The following is a 19,458-nucleotide window of genomic DNA, read 5'->3' on the forward strand; positions in this document are numbered from 1 at the left end:
TTTTCATGAGTTTCAATTCAAAATATCCATCAATATTTTATGTCAAAATATCCATCAATATTTCTTGATAGGTCCGTCAAAATCGATGTTTTCATTCTTACTCTAAAATGGTTTCCAACTTTTCTTCCTTAACAACTCTCCTTATATCTAGCTCTTCCTAGATCTAGCATTGTGATTTCATCATGTCTTCTCAATTTTTTTCATAGTCATTTTAACACACAAAGTTCCAACATTTTTTAAAAAATAATAATAATAATAACATATATCTATATATATATATATATATATATATATATATATCTATATATATATATTCAAAATGGACTTTTGATATAATACCATGTTTATTATTCTTAAAACTTCTCAAAAGCAATCAATACATGGATTTACGCCCATGATCACATGGAATTTATTTTAACATTACTATGAAACCATAATATAAAATTAAAATATATAATATTTGAATAGAACTTGTAATATTTTGCTTATATATTTTTACTTTAAATTCAATTCACTTTGTCTAATTTGGATAACATGAAGTGTGTATGGGTATCAAAATTTCACACATATTCCACTTTTAGTGTAACATTTAATTATTAGGATTAGCTCAATATATCTTAGCATATTAAGAATTTTTTCTAATTTCATCTTTTTTTTTAATCAAGAATCAATATTAACATTTTAAATCGATTTATGACAACATGACCATATTAGAGACGAGTTTCTTTAAAAAGACGAGTTTATTATTTAATATCATATTTGTCATATGGTTCAAAGATTGGATAACCCTATGAATTGTAATGTTATCAAGCATTTTAAAAGTTACAATACATCCAACTTGATATATTTATAAATAAATACGTTGTGTTCACATTATCTTAAATGATATTTTGTGCAATAAAGAAGTGCCCATAGAGGATCAAGAGGTGATTGTAGAAAAGATTTTCATTTATGATGTCGATCGTGGATAGCCTCATTAATAACAACTTGGTACCAATGGTAATAGACATTGATGTTGAAAATACAATGACAAAATCATCATTCAATCTATCATAAAAGAAGACGGAGTTCTAGGGTCTTTGAAATCTCAAGAATAACGACTTTTGTTCTTTGTAATATTTTTTGATGATGTAAATTAATTTAGCTCTTAATTTGAATTTTATATATTTTATTTTATTTATTGTTTTAGGATAGGTTATTTTATAATTAAAGTTTATTTATTTTTCAATTATTTTACCTTTTCTAATTTATGTGTGATTTTAATTTACCTTTTAAAAAAAAATTCGCGAAAATATGAGGTTATATTTGGTTCTAAAAAAATTTAAGGAATAATACATTGAAACAAAAATAAAGAGAAAAAGTAGGAAAAAAAAAGTAAAATAAAATAAATATATATACATTTAAATTTAACAAATTATTTTTATAGGATTTCTTTAAACTCATTTTACTTGTTTCTTTCTATTATGACAAAATTAAATAATTTAAAAATAAATCAATTTAATAATTATATTTGATTTTTTTATTTTTTATAATGAAATTAAACTTGACAAAATCATTTTCCTTAAAAAAAACCAAAAAAAAATATTTTTTAATATTTTTCACGAACCAAACATAGCATAAAATAACTGATTTCAATGACTTATTTTCAAGGGACATTAGAGGTTCTGAGTCCATTTGGTGTGACTGAATACAATTTGGTGTAGAAAAAAAACGAAGAAGGGGACCAAACATCAAACTCAATTGGCTGCCTCTCTCTTTCTTCACTCCCACAAGAGACATATCCATTGTCACGTAAAGTTAGAAGTGACTAGCTTTTCGATAAGATAATAAAGCCCCCTTCCAATGACTTCCAAAACCTTACAAATTAAAAAATATTAAAGTTGTACAAAGAATGGTGTAACCTCGTTGGGAAAGTGCCATCCACGGGAGTCAAACCTAATATCCAATAAGAATGCGACACGTTGGACTGTGACTCTTGTATTTCTGCGTGCGATCATTCTTCTAGACTTTTAGCGGGACAGGCAGGATAAACGACGAACCGTGATGACGTGGTATTTTGACCGTTTCCAAATGGAACCTGAGCCGGTCCGACCCGGTCGTTGAACTGGATTCGGAGCACGCTCTGAGACAGTGGTTTTAGATGAGAGATGATAGATCACAATTTTTATTTCTAGCCTTCTAGGGTATGAACATCACACTAGCTATTCCACCTTCCGATTCTTGAGCATAGACTTCAAAGTAAGCGCCTTCAACAAACTCGACTGTATTAAATTACTCTCTCATTTTTATGCACTTCCTTCATTTTCATTTTGTTTAATTTATGACCCACAATACTTCACTCAACACTTTTACTGGTCGTGTTTGTGTTTGATTTCTTCTTCTTCTTCTTCTCGCGCTAGATTTGGGAGAAAGTTTGAGAGAGAGTCAATTGTTTTAGGTGAGAAAGGGGGAACAGACAGAGGCCGGAATTCTCAATTTCCATGGGCGTTCCTGGAACAAGGCTTTGATGGGTTTCACTTAGTTTGTAGAATTTTGGTGAGGGAGTGAGATGTTGGGTGAAGAAGGAAAGGACCCCCTCCCCGGTGGACGTGGGACTCGGAGAGCTTATTTACGCTCAGTATCATGGACTGATCGCTCTCCAACGAAACCTCTTCCTAGACCACAGCCAAACACTAAGATGAGGTCGTGTCTGCCACCACTGCAGCCCCTTTCAATTTCCCGGCGCAACGCAGAGGAGTGGCCGAGAGCGGGCTCGGATGATCTGGGTGTTTGGCCGCATCCCCCAACCCCAGGGGGGAGATTGGGGTCAGTCAAACCCCTTGAGAATTCAAATTCAGAACAACCCCAGAGAGAATTTCAGTTGAAGAAGGATAAGCTTGCCTTCTTTGATAAGGAATGCTCCAGAATTGCAGATCATATATATTTGGGAAGTGATGCTGTTGCAAAGAACCGTGAAACTCTGAGGCAGAATGGTATCACCCATGTGTTGAACTGTGTTGGGTTTGTTTGCCCTGAGTATTTCAAGAGTGACCTTGTTTACAAGACACTTTGGTTGCAAGATAGCCCATCGGAGGACATCACCAGTATTCTTTACGACGTGTTTGATTACTTTGAGGATGTTCGAGAGCAAGGTGGGCGGGTTCTTGTTCACTGTTGTCAGGGAGTATCAAGATCAAACTCTCTTGTCATTGCATACCTCATGTGGAGGGAGGGCCAGAGCTTTGAAGATGCATTTCAGTATGTGAAAGCAGCCCGAGGAGTGACCAACCCGAACATGGGTTTTGCCTGTCAACTTCTGCAGTGCCAGAAGCGGGTGCATGCTGTACCAGTGAGCCCGAATTCTGTGCTTAGGATGTATCGGATGGCCCCCCACTCTCCATATGATCCTCTTCATCTCGTACCAAAAATGTTAAGCCATCCAGGTACACTTGGACTTGACTCTCGTGGGGCATTCATTGTTCATGTCCCTTCAGCGATATATGTCTGGATAGGGAAGAATTGCAACTTAGTGATGTCAAATAATGCAAGAACAGCTGCCTGTCAGGTCATTCGATATGAAAGGGCACAGGGTCCAATTGTGAACATCAAAGAAGGTGAGGAGACATCTGAATTTTGGGATGCTCTTGCTAGTGGACAACTCTTGGCAGATCATAGCAACAAAGTGGGTGCTAGAGATGAAAGTAGTTCGTCTTCTGAAAAGGATAAAGTCTGTCCTGGGATTGGCGAAAGGAAGGTCAATGAGTATGATCTTGATTTTGAAATTTTCCATAAGGCTCTTGCTGGTGGGGTTGTTCCACCTTTTCCATTACCAGGAACTGGATCTGAGACCTGTCTACCAGCTAGGGAAAATGGATGGGGTAGACTAAGGCGGAAGTTTACTAGTGGTTTTGTGAAGGAATTTGTCACAAAACTGAATTGTGACACCACTCAATCCAATCATGTAGCAGATATGATTATAGATGCTAGTAAAGAAGTGAAAAACACTGTTTCCATGTCTGATCCTTTGTCACCATTAACACCTCCATGTGGTTCACCAGTTTTGCTTCCCTATTCCCCAGATGGCAGCTCAATAGGCAGTATGGCTAAAGATGTTGAACACTCTGTTCCTCTTACTGATCCTTTATCACCACAAACACCTAAATGTGGTTCACCAGATTCTTTCTCTTGTTTTCTGGGTAGTAGCCATAAGTTCAGTTCCAAGTCCCCTTCACTCTCACCTTCAACTTCTGAGTACTCCAGTTCATTTACCTTTTCGCCCTCATCTTCTAATTGGTCTGATTTATCATACCTTTCTTCTCAACAACCTTCACCTTCCAACCTTGGGCCCACAGATCCATTCTGTGTGACACAGGATTTTTCTGCTGATCATGCGCAGAATGGGGCAAGTACTTGTTTGCCATGTAAAGGAACCTCCCCCCCTATTGCTAAGCACGGAGGGAGTAATCCGCCGCCTAGGATGTTGTTACCCTCAGTTGATAAACCACCTCCAGTGCCCCGGAACCTGGTAAGATCATGGTCCCTTTCCTTACCCGACTTAGATGATGTTATGATGAAGGATGTTGATTGTGGCCAGTTCCAGCGTGAAGGCAATGGAGAAGAGCCAGTGTTAGAAGATGAACATTTTAGTGATGGAAATAAGTTACGAAGTGAGAATGAAGATGAGAAAGAGTATGGTGACTTGTATGTTCCTTTGAGTGATACATCTGATAGGGTTGCAGAAGTAACAAATCCAGCTCTTTACCAGTGGCCTAGTATGGATAAAGTGGAGTTGTGTAGCTTTAGTATCCTTGACTCTAGATCAGTATATATTATGTCTCTTGTAGATTTAAACTTGGGCACAAGTAATCCTGAGGTTCTATATGTATGGGTAGGACATGACGCGTCATATGAAAAGGGGCAGAGTCAATTGACCAGCAGTGATGGGGCATGCGAGGATGATCATGTCCACTGGGAGATGGTTGGGCACAACTTCCTCACACAAATGGGTTTGCCAAGTAAAGCCCTTGTTCAGGTGGTTATTGCATCCCTATACTGATTTTCATACTTAATCTTCCATTTAATATGTGTATAAAAAGTTCACATACACTTTGTTTAATGATTTTGTTTTTGTGCAAGAAAGTCAAAGTTACTATATTTTATTCGATACAACAGTTTGAGTCCCCTCAGGGCCACTAGCGTGGGATTGGTCGAGGTGCGCATAAGCTGGCCTAGACATCCACAGTTATCAAATATATATATATATATATATTTTATTCAATACAAACTCATTTTTTTTTAGGATACACTGATAATGAGAGATTTCTGCATATACACCAAAATGGGTCGATAATGTCATAGTCTGATGAACCCAGGCCGGCTTCCTAATGGGATGACCTAATCTCGTTTTAGCCAACAAACCAATCATAGTAATAATTGGAACTAAAGCATCAAACTTCTTAATTACATTATATGTTGACAATTTACTTGCATTTTTAAGTGATATATGTGTCTTTGTTAACCATTAAGATGATTGGCTGAAATGTTTTTCTTCCATTAGAAATTTAGATGAATGTTGCGAAATTATGATCTAACCATACTTGCAACAAGTAGCAAGTTATTTGTTTTAGATTCTAGTTATGTAGAATTTTATCATCAGCTAATCATATTACTTGATGATATAGGCTAACTTTCTTAGTAATAATCTTATGGAATATGCAGGTAGTGAGGGAAGGGGAGGAGCCAGAGCAGCTCCTAAAGTATCTTAACTGTTTCTCGTTTCACAAGACAGAAAACAGTAGTCTGAGCTGAGAAAGATTAGTGAAGATGTCGAACTTACAGGAACTTGGGGTCATGATCTGCTGGCCCTAGCGGATCAATTTCATCTATACTCTTAAGGTAAGTTGGGCATCCCAGGCAGGATCTGCTTGTGTGATATATGGAGAGACAAAGCATGTACAGGAACAAGCCTGTTGTACACTAAATAAGAATTAGAAGTAAATAAGTGTATAGGAATAAGTGAATTGTGAGTTAGTTTTTTTGTTTTTCCTGTTGAAATGTCATGTATACCTGTAGGCTGACTGTGTTGAACACCGAAGGTGTCACTCTCTCTGTGTGGAAATGAAAAGTAAATTCATCTTTTACAAGGACTCGTTTTTGCAGTCCAGATGGATTGTTCAAATTGCAGATTGAGTGGTTTTTTCTTCTTCCTCCTAATTATTATTAAAAGGTGTAGGTTGGTTTTAATCAACTGAACGCAAAAGGCAGCAGCTTCTAATTTCAGAGTGACCACTTCATAAATCACAGAAGAAGCAAAGCCAAACAGAAAGAACATGCACCCACTTCTTAGTTCAAGTCATTCAAGAGGGGTTAGAAGTCATTTTTATCATGGTTGTTGGTGTAGTCTTCAACATTTTCTATGAAAAACAGTTAATTTGATTAAGTAAATCACCCAAGAGGAGAGGTGAATTGGATGTCAAAAACTTTTTCAAAAATAATCAATTAATAACAAGATAATTAGAAAATGAGAAGTAAAACAATAATAAATTAAGGATATTAAAAGAAGAAATGTGCAAACCCTTTTGTTGTGGTTTGACAATTTGTCTATGTCCACTTTCTTCAAACTGCTAACCAAGTAAAGGTTCCACCATCAAGAATTTCAACCCTAATCTTCAAGCTTTACAATTGGATTCATCAACTCAAATGAATACTTACAATCCTTTCAAGCGTTCCACTTATTTGAATCTTTTCTCTCAAAATGAGTAAATAATAATGATTTTAATGCTTTCAATTCTAGAGACAAGTTTAGCTTACGATACAAAGGAAACAAGGATGGATTTAAAAGTTGCACTAATGAGATTGCAAGTTGAAAATCAATGTACTATGAAGAAGAGTTTTGAACATGAGAAAGAATGCTTTTCTGATTGAGTATAGTTGTTTTTTATCAATAAATGTTCAAAACTCTTCAATTTATAGGTTTTCAGCTAGGAAATCCAAAGACCCTCAACCATTTGAGTATCAATTCAACCAATTCACAAGTCGTTGGACATTAAATGATTTGCAGGTAATCAATGGGTTTTTTTTAGCTTAATCGAACATACAATTGATCCTCAACCGATCAAGGTTGTGCCCTAATTGGCTACTACATAAATACTAGAAGAGAGAAAATCTAGGACACCCTCAATTGTTGGAACTTAATCAATTAAGTCGATTCCCAATCAATTCAAACAATTCCCAATTAGTTCAACTAGTATCCTGACCTCCTCAATCGGTTGCACTAAAAAGTGCTTAAAACAACCCAATTTGAGGTCTTGAACTTCCACTGATATGGCATACCTTGGTACACCTTCTTACAACTTTTTAGGGTATATTTAAAAAGAAGTTAGCTCAAGGTCTTAAATTAAAACAAAGATTCCTCCATTTCCTTAATTAAAAAAAATGATGTTTAAAGCTTAACTGATGATGAAATCAACTTTTAATTGCATGAAAAATAATAATTTAGAACTATGTACTAACAAATACCATCTTATAAATTGTTTCAGGTTACTTCTAAGCCTTCAAGAGTTCCAAGACTTCATAGTATTTAACTTTCCTACATAGTTGCTTGAGCTTTCTTTGGTTTTTCACAATCAAAATTGAAAACTTCACTTAGTTTAAATTACTAGTTAAGCTCATTTTGTAATTATTAAAACCTGATTAGAAGAACCTTGGACTAGCATTTTCCATGTTGAAATTTGGTCCAGGTCATGAACAAAGAGTTGATAGTCGTTAAGAAAATCCTTTCAGGCATCTCTAATGGGGCTCATCCACAATGCTGCAGCATTTAGTACCAATTCCTAGTAATCCTCTAGATGGAAATTATGACTTTCAAATCTAAGGCAGTTGAATGGAAACATATCAAAAACCTTATCAACCAAATATCTCCATAATGCACCTTCCTATCATCACCCCAAGACACCTTTCTGCCTCTTTTATGAGGTAATTGGATGTCAACCTGAAATGCAACCATTCTCATCAACAAATATCCTCCTAAATTATTAAATCATACTTATGCCAACCTCCATGATCTCTTATAGATTCCTTTTCCAGGGTTGAGAGAGTGACCATCCTGACAAGCACAGATCCTTGTAACTATATTTTGCCTCAAATTATCAAATTGCAGAGAAAATTCTCATTCAACAGGGAAATCATCTTAGGAAACTTAATGCCATAATTCATTATAACCTTCATTGCAGTTTCAGAAACCCTGCTTGAGATGCAATAACATCACTGAAACGTTTCTCCAATATTATGTGACATTGCAGTAAAATTCTTATGGCATTGAAAGGAAATATATAAAAGAATAAAAATACCCAAAAAGAAAAACTGCATCGCATCTGATAACAAGTATTACAGGGGCAGTTGTTGCTAACTGAGCAGGTATCACTACCTAAATTCCAGAGGACAAAACACAGGTACAAACTAACAGCAAATAGAGTTCCGTTTCAGTGTGATTCATCAACCAAACTACTACTCCAAAGTTTCATAGACCCCTGCAATATCCAATGAAAGATTATCAGCAAACATGAACAATCCAGAACAATCCCTACCATAGAAATACATGTGTTCCATCTAACCAGTACCCTGCTTGGGGGGCTGCATGTGAGCTTAATAAAGGGGGAAATAATCTTCTTTGGCTTGCGGTGGGCTTAATAAATAGGGGAGATAGACATTATCAAATAAAATGAGGGTCTAATACTATATTAAGTGACCAATTTGACCTAAAAATTTTAGTTGTTAGGTAATAGACCAACAAAGCATACATCATGCTAATTTAAACATGGGCTAAAGGCCTAATATGTGTGGGTGAATGTGAGCCAAGACATTTATGATTAGATTATCTTCAATTCACTAGATAGGATAGTCCTAGGATATTAATTCCAATAAGATATGACATCCTTGGATAATATATTTCGTGTTTTCTTTCTTTTCCCTTTTTCCTTTAAGAGTTTCATTATTTAGAAAACAATGACGTACCCGATGACACAATACGCTCTATCTTTAGTAGTATCTCTAACTCAATGGCACTATAAAATTGGACATCCTCCTCCTTGGCTTTTTCTAATCATCAGTTTTCCAATTAGTTCTGAACTATTTTAAGTTCAGTTGAACATTAGGTGCCTTTGCAAGGTTGCCAGTGTTAACAGAAAATCAATTTTATGTTCTTGTCAAAGTTTTTATCCTAACAGTGCCTTTCATTTTTAATATCGTTATTTTTTATTTTTGTGTAAAAAGGGATTGCTTATCATATCTTTTGTGCATAAACCCTCATGAGAATGGTGTAGTTGAGAGAAATTCTAGAAATTACTAGGGCATACAAAGAGGGAAAAGACACAGTTCCTTTCCACACCATCTATCTTTCCAAAACTTCACCCAACTCTCATCAACCACTTCAAATGATGCTTTGTTGTTGAAAAAAATTCATCCCTTTCTTATGGTTTCCCTAACCTAAACCCGTACCCTTTCACTTTGAAAGAACTCCAACCTCCTACCTCTCCACACTTTCCCTGAATAACCTGTTTCCAAGAAGCTTCTCCTTCAGAGGCAAATCTCCAACTCCACTTTCCAAGGAGTGCCCTGCTAAGCAAAGAGGGCCCCTAGCAGCAAATCATCTTAGTTTCCATAGTTGCGGATGAGGCAACAGCTTTCTCATCTTGAAGATCACTGAAAAGTGATACACTTTCAACTTGGAGCAAATGGAAGCCCACAAGGAAGAAAAAAGCTTGAATATTGCACTAGATTGGTATCAGAAACCCATCATTTCACCAGTTTATGCAGTCTTTCATATGATCTTAAAAGAAAATGATTAAACAACGATTTCATTTCATCTGATTGCGACAAGGGCTATGTGGATGCCAAATGAAATTACTTGTCAATTTTCCAAATTAAGATAAGGTAATTCAAGAATGATCCACCCAAAGGTGGGTTTCCCCCATCCCCTAATGATATCAAAATAAATCTGCAGTCCATTCTTGAAGCTGGAAAATAATTGTATGATGGGGTGAGTGACTAATTCCTCTCTTTTTCTACCATTTAGTAGTGAAGGCTAATGAAACCTATGAGAAGTGTTTATAGATATTATATGCTAGGCTTGAGAATCATCTAAATTTGTCTAAGTTTATATATGATAGGATGAATGCATTAGTGTAGTCCATGCCATCTTGGACTAGATGTGAGAAGTTCTAATTCATGGTTAAGAGACAGTTCCAACTGCAGTAACCGATTACTAAAGCAGGGATGAAATGATGTTTTTTCTTCTTCTGCAAATGCTATAATATTTCTAAGTTTCTGAGTTTAGCATACCTGACTTTCTTGATGAGAATGGCCTTGAGCTTGCGGGCCAGGTCCTGGGATCGGATTCTACGCTCCAGATTTTTTCGGGCCAAGACCCGCTTCTCAGAGTTCTTGATGTGGTGAGTCTGCTCACGCTTTATCAGTCGTTCAATTCCACTTGATTGCATCTTGCGCTGCATTACAACCAGTGCAGATTCAAGGTTCCCATTGAAAACCTTCACTCGAATCCCTCGCCATTGCTGAAGCTCACAACTCAATGAGTTGGGGACTAGACTTGGGCATCTGAAGATAGTGGAGACATGCCTCACAATAGAACTCATTTCTATGGTTTATTCTTTGTGTTTTACCTTCTCTGTTTTGTGGGTTTTTGGTTGGAGCTGGCACAGGCTACAATAAAGAGGAGAGAGGGGACTCAATTGGAATTTAGAGACAAATCAGCTATCCGGTGTATGGTAGCCTACACGGTTAAAGTTAGAGCAGCTTCCTCTCCAGTTGGATGGGGCCCATTTAGCTCCAATGCACGTTGAAATCTTTGTGGCTGGTATCACTCATGTGATTTGCACGTTGATCAGCACTGCAACAATGAAAAAGCATTTAAAGACACATAATAAAAGTTTTATCAAATAGGAGATAATTTTCATCATAAATTTGAAAAAATGAAATAAAATAACAAGACCACTGGCTCTCTTAGAGGTATATACACTTTTATTAAAAATCTTTCAAGCATAAATACAAGTTGTTGTTAGGCTTAAAAAATAATTAAAGAGTTTACATTATTTTTGGACTAAAACTTAGTTTACATTAATTGGATATGTTCATGGAAGAGCATAAAAATCAAACACATTTTAACACTTATAGAAAAAGTTGGGGAAAATACTAGTCTTACTAGATTTATGTTGGCACATAAGACAATGTAACAAACTCCCTCTTGGTTTCGTAGAGGCCAAGCTCATTGAGACAAAATTATGAACATATGAATCAGTCAATTAGTTGATATAAAGTTATCTTAGATTTAAATAGTGAAGGATAAATAAACTTTTTATTCTAAGCGGCCGAAAATAAAAATAAAAATATAAAGAGAGAAAGACAGAGAAAGAGATTTAGAAAATCTGTCTCTACCTCTGTTTTTTAATATGTTTTTCTCTTTCCTTTTCTTATATAAATTAAAAATTAAAGGCTATATTTTATTTAGAATTTTTTTTCCTTCCCAAAATAGCTATCAAAAAATGAACATATCCTTTGAAAAAAAAAATTCAATTCTAGCGAATTAAAACAACCTTTCCTCGGAATTTTCCAAAAGCCAAACATATCCTAATAAAATATATAACTAAATTAAATAAAATGAAATAACAAGTAGGAGACAGTGATACAAATTTTGTAAGAATTCTAACTTGAGCTATAGCACAGAATGAAATCCTACAATTCAAAATTTTCAACAATGACATTGATGGGTTAAAGGCATTTAAGAGATACCCAGCCTTTCGTTTGGTTTCCAAGAAAACAGAGGAATAAAAGAAAACAACATTTTCAATCCTATGTTATATCTCATCTTTTGCCTCCAAAAAGAAACAAGAAAAAGGAAAAAAAAAAAATGCCCTCAGACAATAGCTCATGGTAGGTGAAAATTTTACAATTCAAAACTTTAATTACATTTTTCATATTTTCTCCGTATTTAAACTCTTTTTTATAGAAGAAAACATAGAAAAATTTTCCAAATTGCAAAGACGTTTATTGTCATGACAATAATTCGAAACCTTAGAATTCAGAACTTCCAGCAGCAGCATTCCCAATTTATATAGCACTCAAGAGTGAAATCTGACCCTCTGTTTGGGTACTAAGAAAACGAAGAAAAATAAAAGAAAACCACGTTCTGATTACCATGCTAACAATCCAAAACAAATAAAAAACCTATTTTTTTTTTAAAAAAAAAAAAATAGATCAACAAAGCCAGAGAGTTACGTGAGTTTTAGGTCACAATTTTCTGTATTCTTGAGCCCTAATGGTGAAAAATTAACGATTCAAAATTTTCTTTCATTTTCTCGGCATCTAAACGATTGTATCTAATCAAGAAGCCGATAGACCGAATTCGGAGTAGAGATTGGATCAGTACCTTGAACTCAGAGATCAACCAGGCAGTGTTTGGAGAAGGAATAATTGAATCCTTCAGTGTAAAGAGATGGGTCTTCTTCCAGCAAGCAAACCCTAAATCTAGGTCAGTTGATGGTGGGCTGACCTTGGATCGGCCCAATTTCTGGACTATTGGGCTGTAAATCCTCTGATTTCTAATACTAAAACTAACTCAAATTCTACCCAGGGTCACTTCCGTTTTAAGGATTTCGGTCTAAAATCAATTTAATCGAATTTTTAAGTGTGTTGAGGATATTTTGAATGAAAGTGTTTCCTTTTTTTTTTTAAATATTGATTTTAAAAAGTGTTTTTAAAAATGGTTTAAATAAAAAATTAAAAATATTTTTTAGAATTATTTTTAAGTGTTTGATAATGATTTTAGAAAGTATTTTTATTTCTTTTAATTTATCTTTTAAATAATAAAACAAGTGATTTTAACACATTTGAAATAAATTTCATGGGGTAACATGGTAGAGCTCTTTTTAATAAAATTAAAGGTTTTTACTAACAAAATAAATAAATAATCATTTGACAATATTTCACTTGTAAATATCACTTTTAATAAATTTGTCAAAATATTTTTTTAATACTTTATAGGAAAGCCACTTGATCTTAAATAAATTTGAATTGGAAGATTTTTTTTTTTTAAAATAAATTTGCTAAGATAAAATATGGCAAAAAAAAAAAATCTTTCATTTAATTGGATTGAATTTTTTTTTTTTTTTGATAAATTTGTAAATACCTTTTTTAATTTTATTTTGTACCAATTACTTCTCTTAAATAAAATTTGAATTGAAATATTTCTTAAAAACTTGTAAAAATTCAATTTTTAGAAAAAAGTAAAGAAAAGATAAAAAAAAAATTCTTTTGTAAGCAAAATAAAATCTACACATTTCGTTTTAATAATAAAATTGTATTAAAAAAAAAACTTTCTTTAATAAAAATAAGAAAAGTCGAGCAAAATCTTTTACGGATAAATGGAAATAAATTGAAATCATTAATCTAATTTATTTTTAATTTAAATAGATTCTTTAAAAATTCCTTTAATTGTTGGTTTATAGACTTGTTCCATATGATTTTTTTCTTATTTTATTTTTTCTTTAAAAAATAAACGAGAACTTCACAATAAGTTTTTCACTAATAAAACAAGAGTCTTGCCATTGATCGGGAATGTATGTGAAAAATACATTTCAAATACCCTTTTAATGATTTTATTATATCGACTTTTTTCCTTTGTATTTACCAACAATTTTTGAACTTTTTCTTGTGTAATTACCATTTTTTTTTTTCAAAGTTGACCTATCTTCTCATTAGGGATGATAATGGGGTAGGTTTTTTCGGGTACCCATCCCATCCCGCTCCTAATGGGACGATATTCAATTTTAATAAACGGATTTGGGACAGATTTGATAATTTATTTTAAAACTCGGGGCAGGTTCGGGTATTGCCCCATCCCGCCCCGCCCTGCCTCGATTATATATAAAATTAATTTAATTTAAAATTTAAATTTAATTTAATTTAATTTTTATTTTAGTATTTTTAATATATAGATAATAATAAAATATTTTTAATAAAATAAGTTACAAAAAATTAATAATTTAATTATTTATAAAACATATTTATTTTAATATAATTAAAAATTTTAAAAGCAATTTAAAAAAAATTAAAATTAAAAAAAAGTTAAAGGGGACGGGACAGAACAAGTATAAGAATTTATCATAACCGCCCGTATACATATATAATACCCTTAGTTTCATATTTTGAGGTGAGAATTAATTTTAATTTTAATTTTTATATATTTTAATTTTTAAAGTATCTTACTTTGCCAAAAGTACGTTGCAAATTATTCTGGCGCACGAATGACGTTGAAGTAGAGTTGGAAAAGGAATGTAAGCCGGTTTTGAAGGACACAAATTCTTGGATTACTCCATTAATATCTTTGATGCAAGAATATATTTACTAGGAATTAGAGTTATAACTAACTTACAATACTCATATGGTATGTATAAACAAAATAAAATAGAAAGAAACACTCCGACTACTTAAATTTTTATAAATCCTTACCCTTTTCTGAAAAGGGAAATTCCTTTTTGTGAGTTTAGTTTAGGAGAGGAATTTCAACTCTCCTTAATTTGATCTTCCTCATTGTATATATGCTCATGTATCGAACAAGAAGAGAAGTGTACGTGGGACAGGCATGGCTTCTCACTCCATTGTTACCCATGATACAAACAGAGAGAGAAAAAGAAAAAGAAAGACGAGTCAGCGGTCATGGTCGGATCTCCCTGAAGATATACTACGGTTAGTAGTCCAACGGTTATACTTAGTTGATCGATTCCACCTACGTCAAGTTTGCAAGAATTGGCTACTAACACCCATCCATGACATTGCATCTATTGATAAATTGCCATGGGTATTGAATTATTGCTTTTCACCTCATCGTACCATATGCTCACTCTCTGACCCTTATCGTAAGCTGCCTTACATTATAGAAGAGGAAAGGGGGTGGGACGATGAAAGGGGGTGGATACCGGCAGGGAGCTTGTTGTTCCGTGCAACAGCCTATGCTTCAAGATATGGTTGGGTGCTTTTCTCTGAAAAGATTAGACAAGTCGTCCATTCTACTTTGTATCATGTGCGTCAGTATTATGTTTATAATCCTCTCACTAAAGATATCATATCACTGCCTAGACTAGAGTTGCCACAAAATGACTATCATGATGAGCACTTCGCCACCTTCTCCTCTAATCCAACTTCTCCTGACTGTCTGTTCGTTGTGCCCACCCTATGTAATAGGGGCATATATTTCTTCATCAGCACATACGCCGTTGGGGACAAAACATGGAAGACTCATAAATTTATTTGTCGATATCCATACTATTTCTCTTTCTCTACTCATGATATGGCCTACATGGAGGGAAGTTTTTACTGTTATAATAGAGAAAAAGAGTTGTCATCCTTCCATATTGCTACGCAAGAGTGGAGGCTGCTTTCGAATGAACCCCCCTTGTCCGATGAATGGAAATTTACGCGCTATTTTGTTGCATATGGTGGGCATCTGCATCTAGCATATCTCACCAAATTAGAGGGTGATGCGGCGCCTGGGTGCAATATATTCAGGTATGATTGGTTGGATGGGACTTGGAAAAAGATGGAAAGCCTGGAGGGTGGAGCATTGTTTCTTGGGAAGCCTTCGTTTGGGTTTACAGGAGGAGAGCAAACAAAAATGGTTGCAAACAGGGTGTACTATTTCTCTTCCCACACCTCCCGGCCCAGCTTCCTCGTCTACGGGTCGGCAGGTATGGAAGAGAAGTCCGACAAGTCCGTGTGCTCCCAGACCTCCCAGAATAAAATATATTACGACTCGTGGCCAGAGAAAAGTAAGAGTTTGGGTGAGAGCGGAAGTCGGATGTGGATGGAACCTCCTTCCTCGATGCCTTAATTTCCATATCGATTAAGATTTCATGTACTAGAATTTTTTGACGTTTTACTGTTATCATCAAACCTTAAATTGTATTCTTTTCAATAACTTTTTTCCCCTTAAAAGCGCTTTACTAATCCTATGATCCATTTATCCACCATAATTGGTAATAATATCACATTGATCTCTTCAATTGTTTATATCAGAAAATTTAATCGTAATTTAAAGTTTAAATTGGTTAAATAATTTGTTTTGCAATTTCAAGAAATTTTTCAAAGAATTAATTTTCATTAACAATAATTTCAAATTAAGGATTTCAATTTATTTATTCACAAAAATTTAATTTGAATTTTATTCAAATTCAAATCTATTTCCAAAATGACTTTCCCTTGGGGTGATTAAATACACTTCTGTTATTAAAAGAAAAATGTTTGAATTTGGATTTTATTTGCATAAAAATTCTTTTTTATTTGCCTAAAGAAAAGAAAAGATTTATAAATTTATTTTTAAAAATATTTCAATCTAATTTTCTTTTTAAAATGATTTTATTTAGAAAAATATTTTTTACCAATTTATTCAAAAGAGGAATTTTACGAATTCATTTCCAAGAAAGGATTCCAAATTTATTAAGAAAGAGTTTTTGAATTTCATCTAGAAGAAGATTTGTTCACCAATTTATTTAAAAAAAAAAATGCCTTTCAATTCAATTTTTATTTAAAAGGCCTTTATCACAACTTTTATTTAAGAAAATTATTTCCGAATTATTTAATTAAAAATTATTAAAAAGGTATTTTATAAAAAAGAGGTTAATCAATTTTATTAAGAAGGTATTTTGAATTTATTAAAGAAAGAATATGAATTTATTATTTAAGACGAAAATACTAGAGAAGATCTTATCCTATTGAAAAGGGATTTTGAGTTTTATTATTGTACTTTTATTAATAATTTTATTTAAAAAGATATTTCCTTAAAAAATATTTATTTATTTATTTTAAAAGAAAAAATATTTAAAAGAGATTTTGTAATCTTATCTAGAAGATCATTTTTACCTTTTTTTTTATTTAAAAAAGGATTTTTGCTGTTTTCATTTAAAATCATTTTTGATATTTTTATTTTTATTTTTTAAATTCTGGATAATTCTTTAAAAACAAATTTCTAGACTTTTATTAAAAAAAAATTTAGGACTTTTATCAAAAATTAAAAACAAATTTTCTTGAATTTTTGTTAGAATAATTTTCCGACCTTATTTTTATTTAATGAAAACACTTTCTCAACCGTTTTATTTAAGAAAACTCTAAAGCCTATTTATTTTCCTAGTATTGGTGACGCAATTGAGGCGTAGTAGTTGTACTTCCTTCCGTGTAGTTTGTAGTATTTTTAATTTTAAATAGTATTATCAAATAAAAAATGGATTATTAAACATTATTTTTGAAATTATTTTAAAATAAATTAATATTACGAATTTAATTAAAAAAAAAAACAGTTCAAATTCATATTTTGATTTTTTTTTATTAAAGAAGAATTATTTTTTTTTAATCTTTTATTTATTTATTATTATTATTTATTTGGCTTATTTATTAATCGGGGTTTGTTCTTGATTTTGGACTTTAGATGATGACTCTGTGGACTTCCCACTTGACAGCGAGACGTGTTTTTTTATTTATTTGGTGAAAAATATGATTTTTAAAGAAGACTTATAGTCAAGTGTGACTCCTTTATTTAGAAAACCAGGGACAGGTTACTTATTAGGAAAATATGGTAAAAAGACCGTAGCACCCCTCTAAGTCCTTAAAAATATGTCTCTACTAAATAAGGTGAAGCAAGTGTGACAATTGATAAGAAAATCAATGGATACCAATTAAATGATCAAATAATAAAACAAATCATGTATAAGAATAAGCAGAGTGGGAATAAGATCGTAGCAAGTAATAGTGCATTATCATGGAAATAAGGTTAACCCAAGTATAAAATGATCACATATATATATATATCAAAGAGTAAGATAAAGATCAAGTAATATTCATTAAACATAACAATTGACAATCAGAAGAGAAAACTCATATGTGGGCCCCCACCAAAGCCCAATTGATTTTGCATGAATTAATCTCATAAATTCCATTGTTTTGGAATTATGAAAATCATATTCATGTTTATTTAAAATCAAGATAAACAAAAGATTATTTGAAAATCAAAGAAAATTTGTGAAAGTGCTTAGGAAAGGTAGCAAGTTTATTAAAAGCGAGATTTTTTTTTACCCAAAATCCTAATAAGGGATGAAAAGTTGTAGAATTAAAAATATTTGAAAACTGAAGTGGAATTGAAATTATTTGAAAGAAAATTAGAGTTTTGAAAATTGAAATCTTAAAAATTAAATTTAAAATTTGGAATTTATAAAAAAAAATATTTGAAAATGGAAGTTTTGAAAATTGGAATTTTGAAAAATTATTTGAAAATGAGAGTTTTGAAAATTGGAAATGTGGAAAAGTATTTGAAAATGGAAGTTTTGAAAATGGAAATCTTGGAAAATTATTTGAAAATGGAAATTTTGAGAATTGGAATCTTGAAGAATTATTCGAGAATGAAATTTTTTAAAGATTATATTTGAAAATTGAAATTTTGGAAAATTATTTGCAAACAGAAGTTTTGACAATTAAATTTGAAAATTGAAATTTTAAAAAATTATTTGAAAATGGAAATTTTAAAAATGGGAATTTTGGAGAATTATTTGAGAATAGGAGTTTTGAAAATTAAATTTGAAAATTGTAGTTTTGAAAATTGAAATTTTGAAAATTATTTGAGAATTGGGATTTTGGAAAATTATTTGATATGGAAGTTTTGAAAATTGGAGTTCTGAAGAATTATTTGAAAATTGAATTTGAAAATTAAAGTTTGGGAAATTAAAGTTTTGAAAATTAAACTTAAAAATTGGAGTTTTGAAAATTAAATTGAAAATTGGAGTTTTGCAAATTATTTGAAAAATGAAATCTTGAAAATTAACTTAAAAAAAAAAAAATTTGAAGAATCATTTGAGAATGGATTTTTTTAAATAAATAAATAAATAAATAAATTTGGAAATTGGAATTTTGGAAAATGATTTGAAAATAAAAGTTTTTTTTTTTACACCATTTTTTTAAAAAGCAAGAATGAAGAATTAAAGAAATGAGAACATGTCTTCTTTAGGAATGATTCGTAGAGGGTGGTATTCTAAAATTGACTTAAAAAGAAGATTGAAGGAAAGTCACGTGTCTCTCAACATAAAATAGAATGGGAGGCATGCGTGCATGAAGAAGTGGGGAAGATATAAATGGGCTGGTGGGTCATTTTTGGCTAGCTGAGAAGTGGGCCATTCCGATACTTAGGTAATGTTCCTCATCCAGGAACAATTTTAATAGCAACATTCTGGTTCTTATACTTTCCTTCATACACTTTGGCATGAGCACCTTCTCCAATTCTCGGTCCAATGAACAGTAGCTTAGGATTGACCAATCACTTGGCATCTAAATTGAACTCCTCCGACTTGTAGAACCCATTCCCAGATCCCATTTTCCCCCTCAAATCAATAGCTGAATTAACATCACTCACTAACCAAGCCAAAACTCGTG

At 32.6% G+C, this 19,458-nt stretch overlaps 3 protein-coding genes across 3 annotated transcripts; 2 read left to right on the forward strand and 1 right to left on the reverse strand.

The window, feature by feature from the left end:
* The first annotated feature begins 2,132 nt into the window (after positions 1-2,132).
* LOC117918833 (protein-tyrosine-phosphatase MKP1-like) lies at positions 2,133-6,162 on the forward strand. Its single transcript, XM_034835759.1, has 3 exons — positions 2,133-2,238; positions 2,400-5,011; positions 5,698-6,162. Exons 2-3 carry the CDS (start codon positions 2,549-2,551, stop codon positions 5,785-5,787), a joined length of 2,553 nt encoding a protein of 850 aa, XP_034691650.1. The 5' UTR covers positions 2,133-2,238; positions 2,400-2,548; the 3' UTR covers positions 5,788-6,162.
* Positions 6,163-8,167: 2,005 nt separating this feature from the next.
* On the reverse strand, positions 8,168-12,520 carry LOC117917306. Its single transcript, XM_034833532.1, has 3 exons — positions 12,419-12,520; positions 10,318-10,882; positions 8,168-8,507 (listed from the first exon to the last, which is right to left on the reverse strand). Exons 2-3 carry the CDS (start codon positions 10,626-10,628, stop codon positions 8,498-8,500), a joined length of 321 nt encoding a protein of 106 aa, XP_034689423.1. The 5' UTR covers positions 10,629-10,882; positions 12,419-12,520; the 3' UTR covers positions 8,168-8,497.
* A 2,112-nt stretch (positions 12,521-14,632) lies between these two features.
* Positions 14,633-15,877, forward strand: LOC117918052 (F-box/kelch-repeat protein At1g57790-like). The gene has a single exon (XM_034834583.1). The coding sequence runs from the start codon at positions 14,633-14,635 to the stop codon at positions 15,875-15,877; it is 1,245 nt and encodes a 414-aa protein (XP_034690474.1).
* The last annotated feature ends 3,581 nt before the right edge of the window (positions 15,878-19,458 follow it).

This window comes from Vitis riparia, chromosome 7 (genome assembly GCF_004353265.1).
Source record: "Vitis riparia cultivar Riparia Gloire de Montpellier isolate 1030 chromosome 7, EGFV_Vit.rip_1.0, whole genome shotgun sequence".
NCBI lineage: Eukaryota > Viridiplantae > Streptophyta > Magnoliopsida > Vitales > Vitaceae > Vitis > Vitis riparia.

Coding starts and splice junctions, on each gene's coding strand:
- LOC117917306 (XM_034833532.1), bottom strand. CDS start 10,628: ATGAGTTCTATTGTGAGGCATGTCTCCACTATCTTCAGATGCCCAAGT.
- LOC117918052 (XM_034834583.1), top strand. CDS start 14,633: ATGGCTTCTCACTCCATTGTTACCCATGATACAAACAGAGAGAGAAAA.
- LOC117918833 (XM_034835759.1), top strand. CDS start 2,549: ATGTTGGGTGAAGAAGGAAAGGACCCCCTCCCCGGTGGACGTGGGACT. Junction 5,012..5,697: donor CAAGTAAAGCCCTTGTTCAG/GTGGTTATTGCA, acceptor TGGAATATGCAG/GTAGTGAGGGAAGGGGAGGA.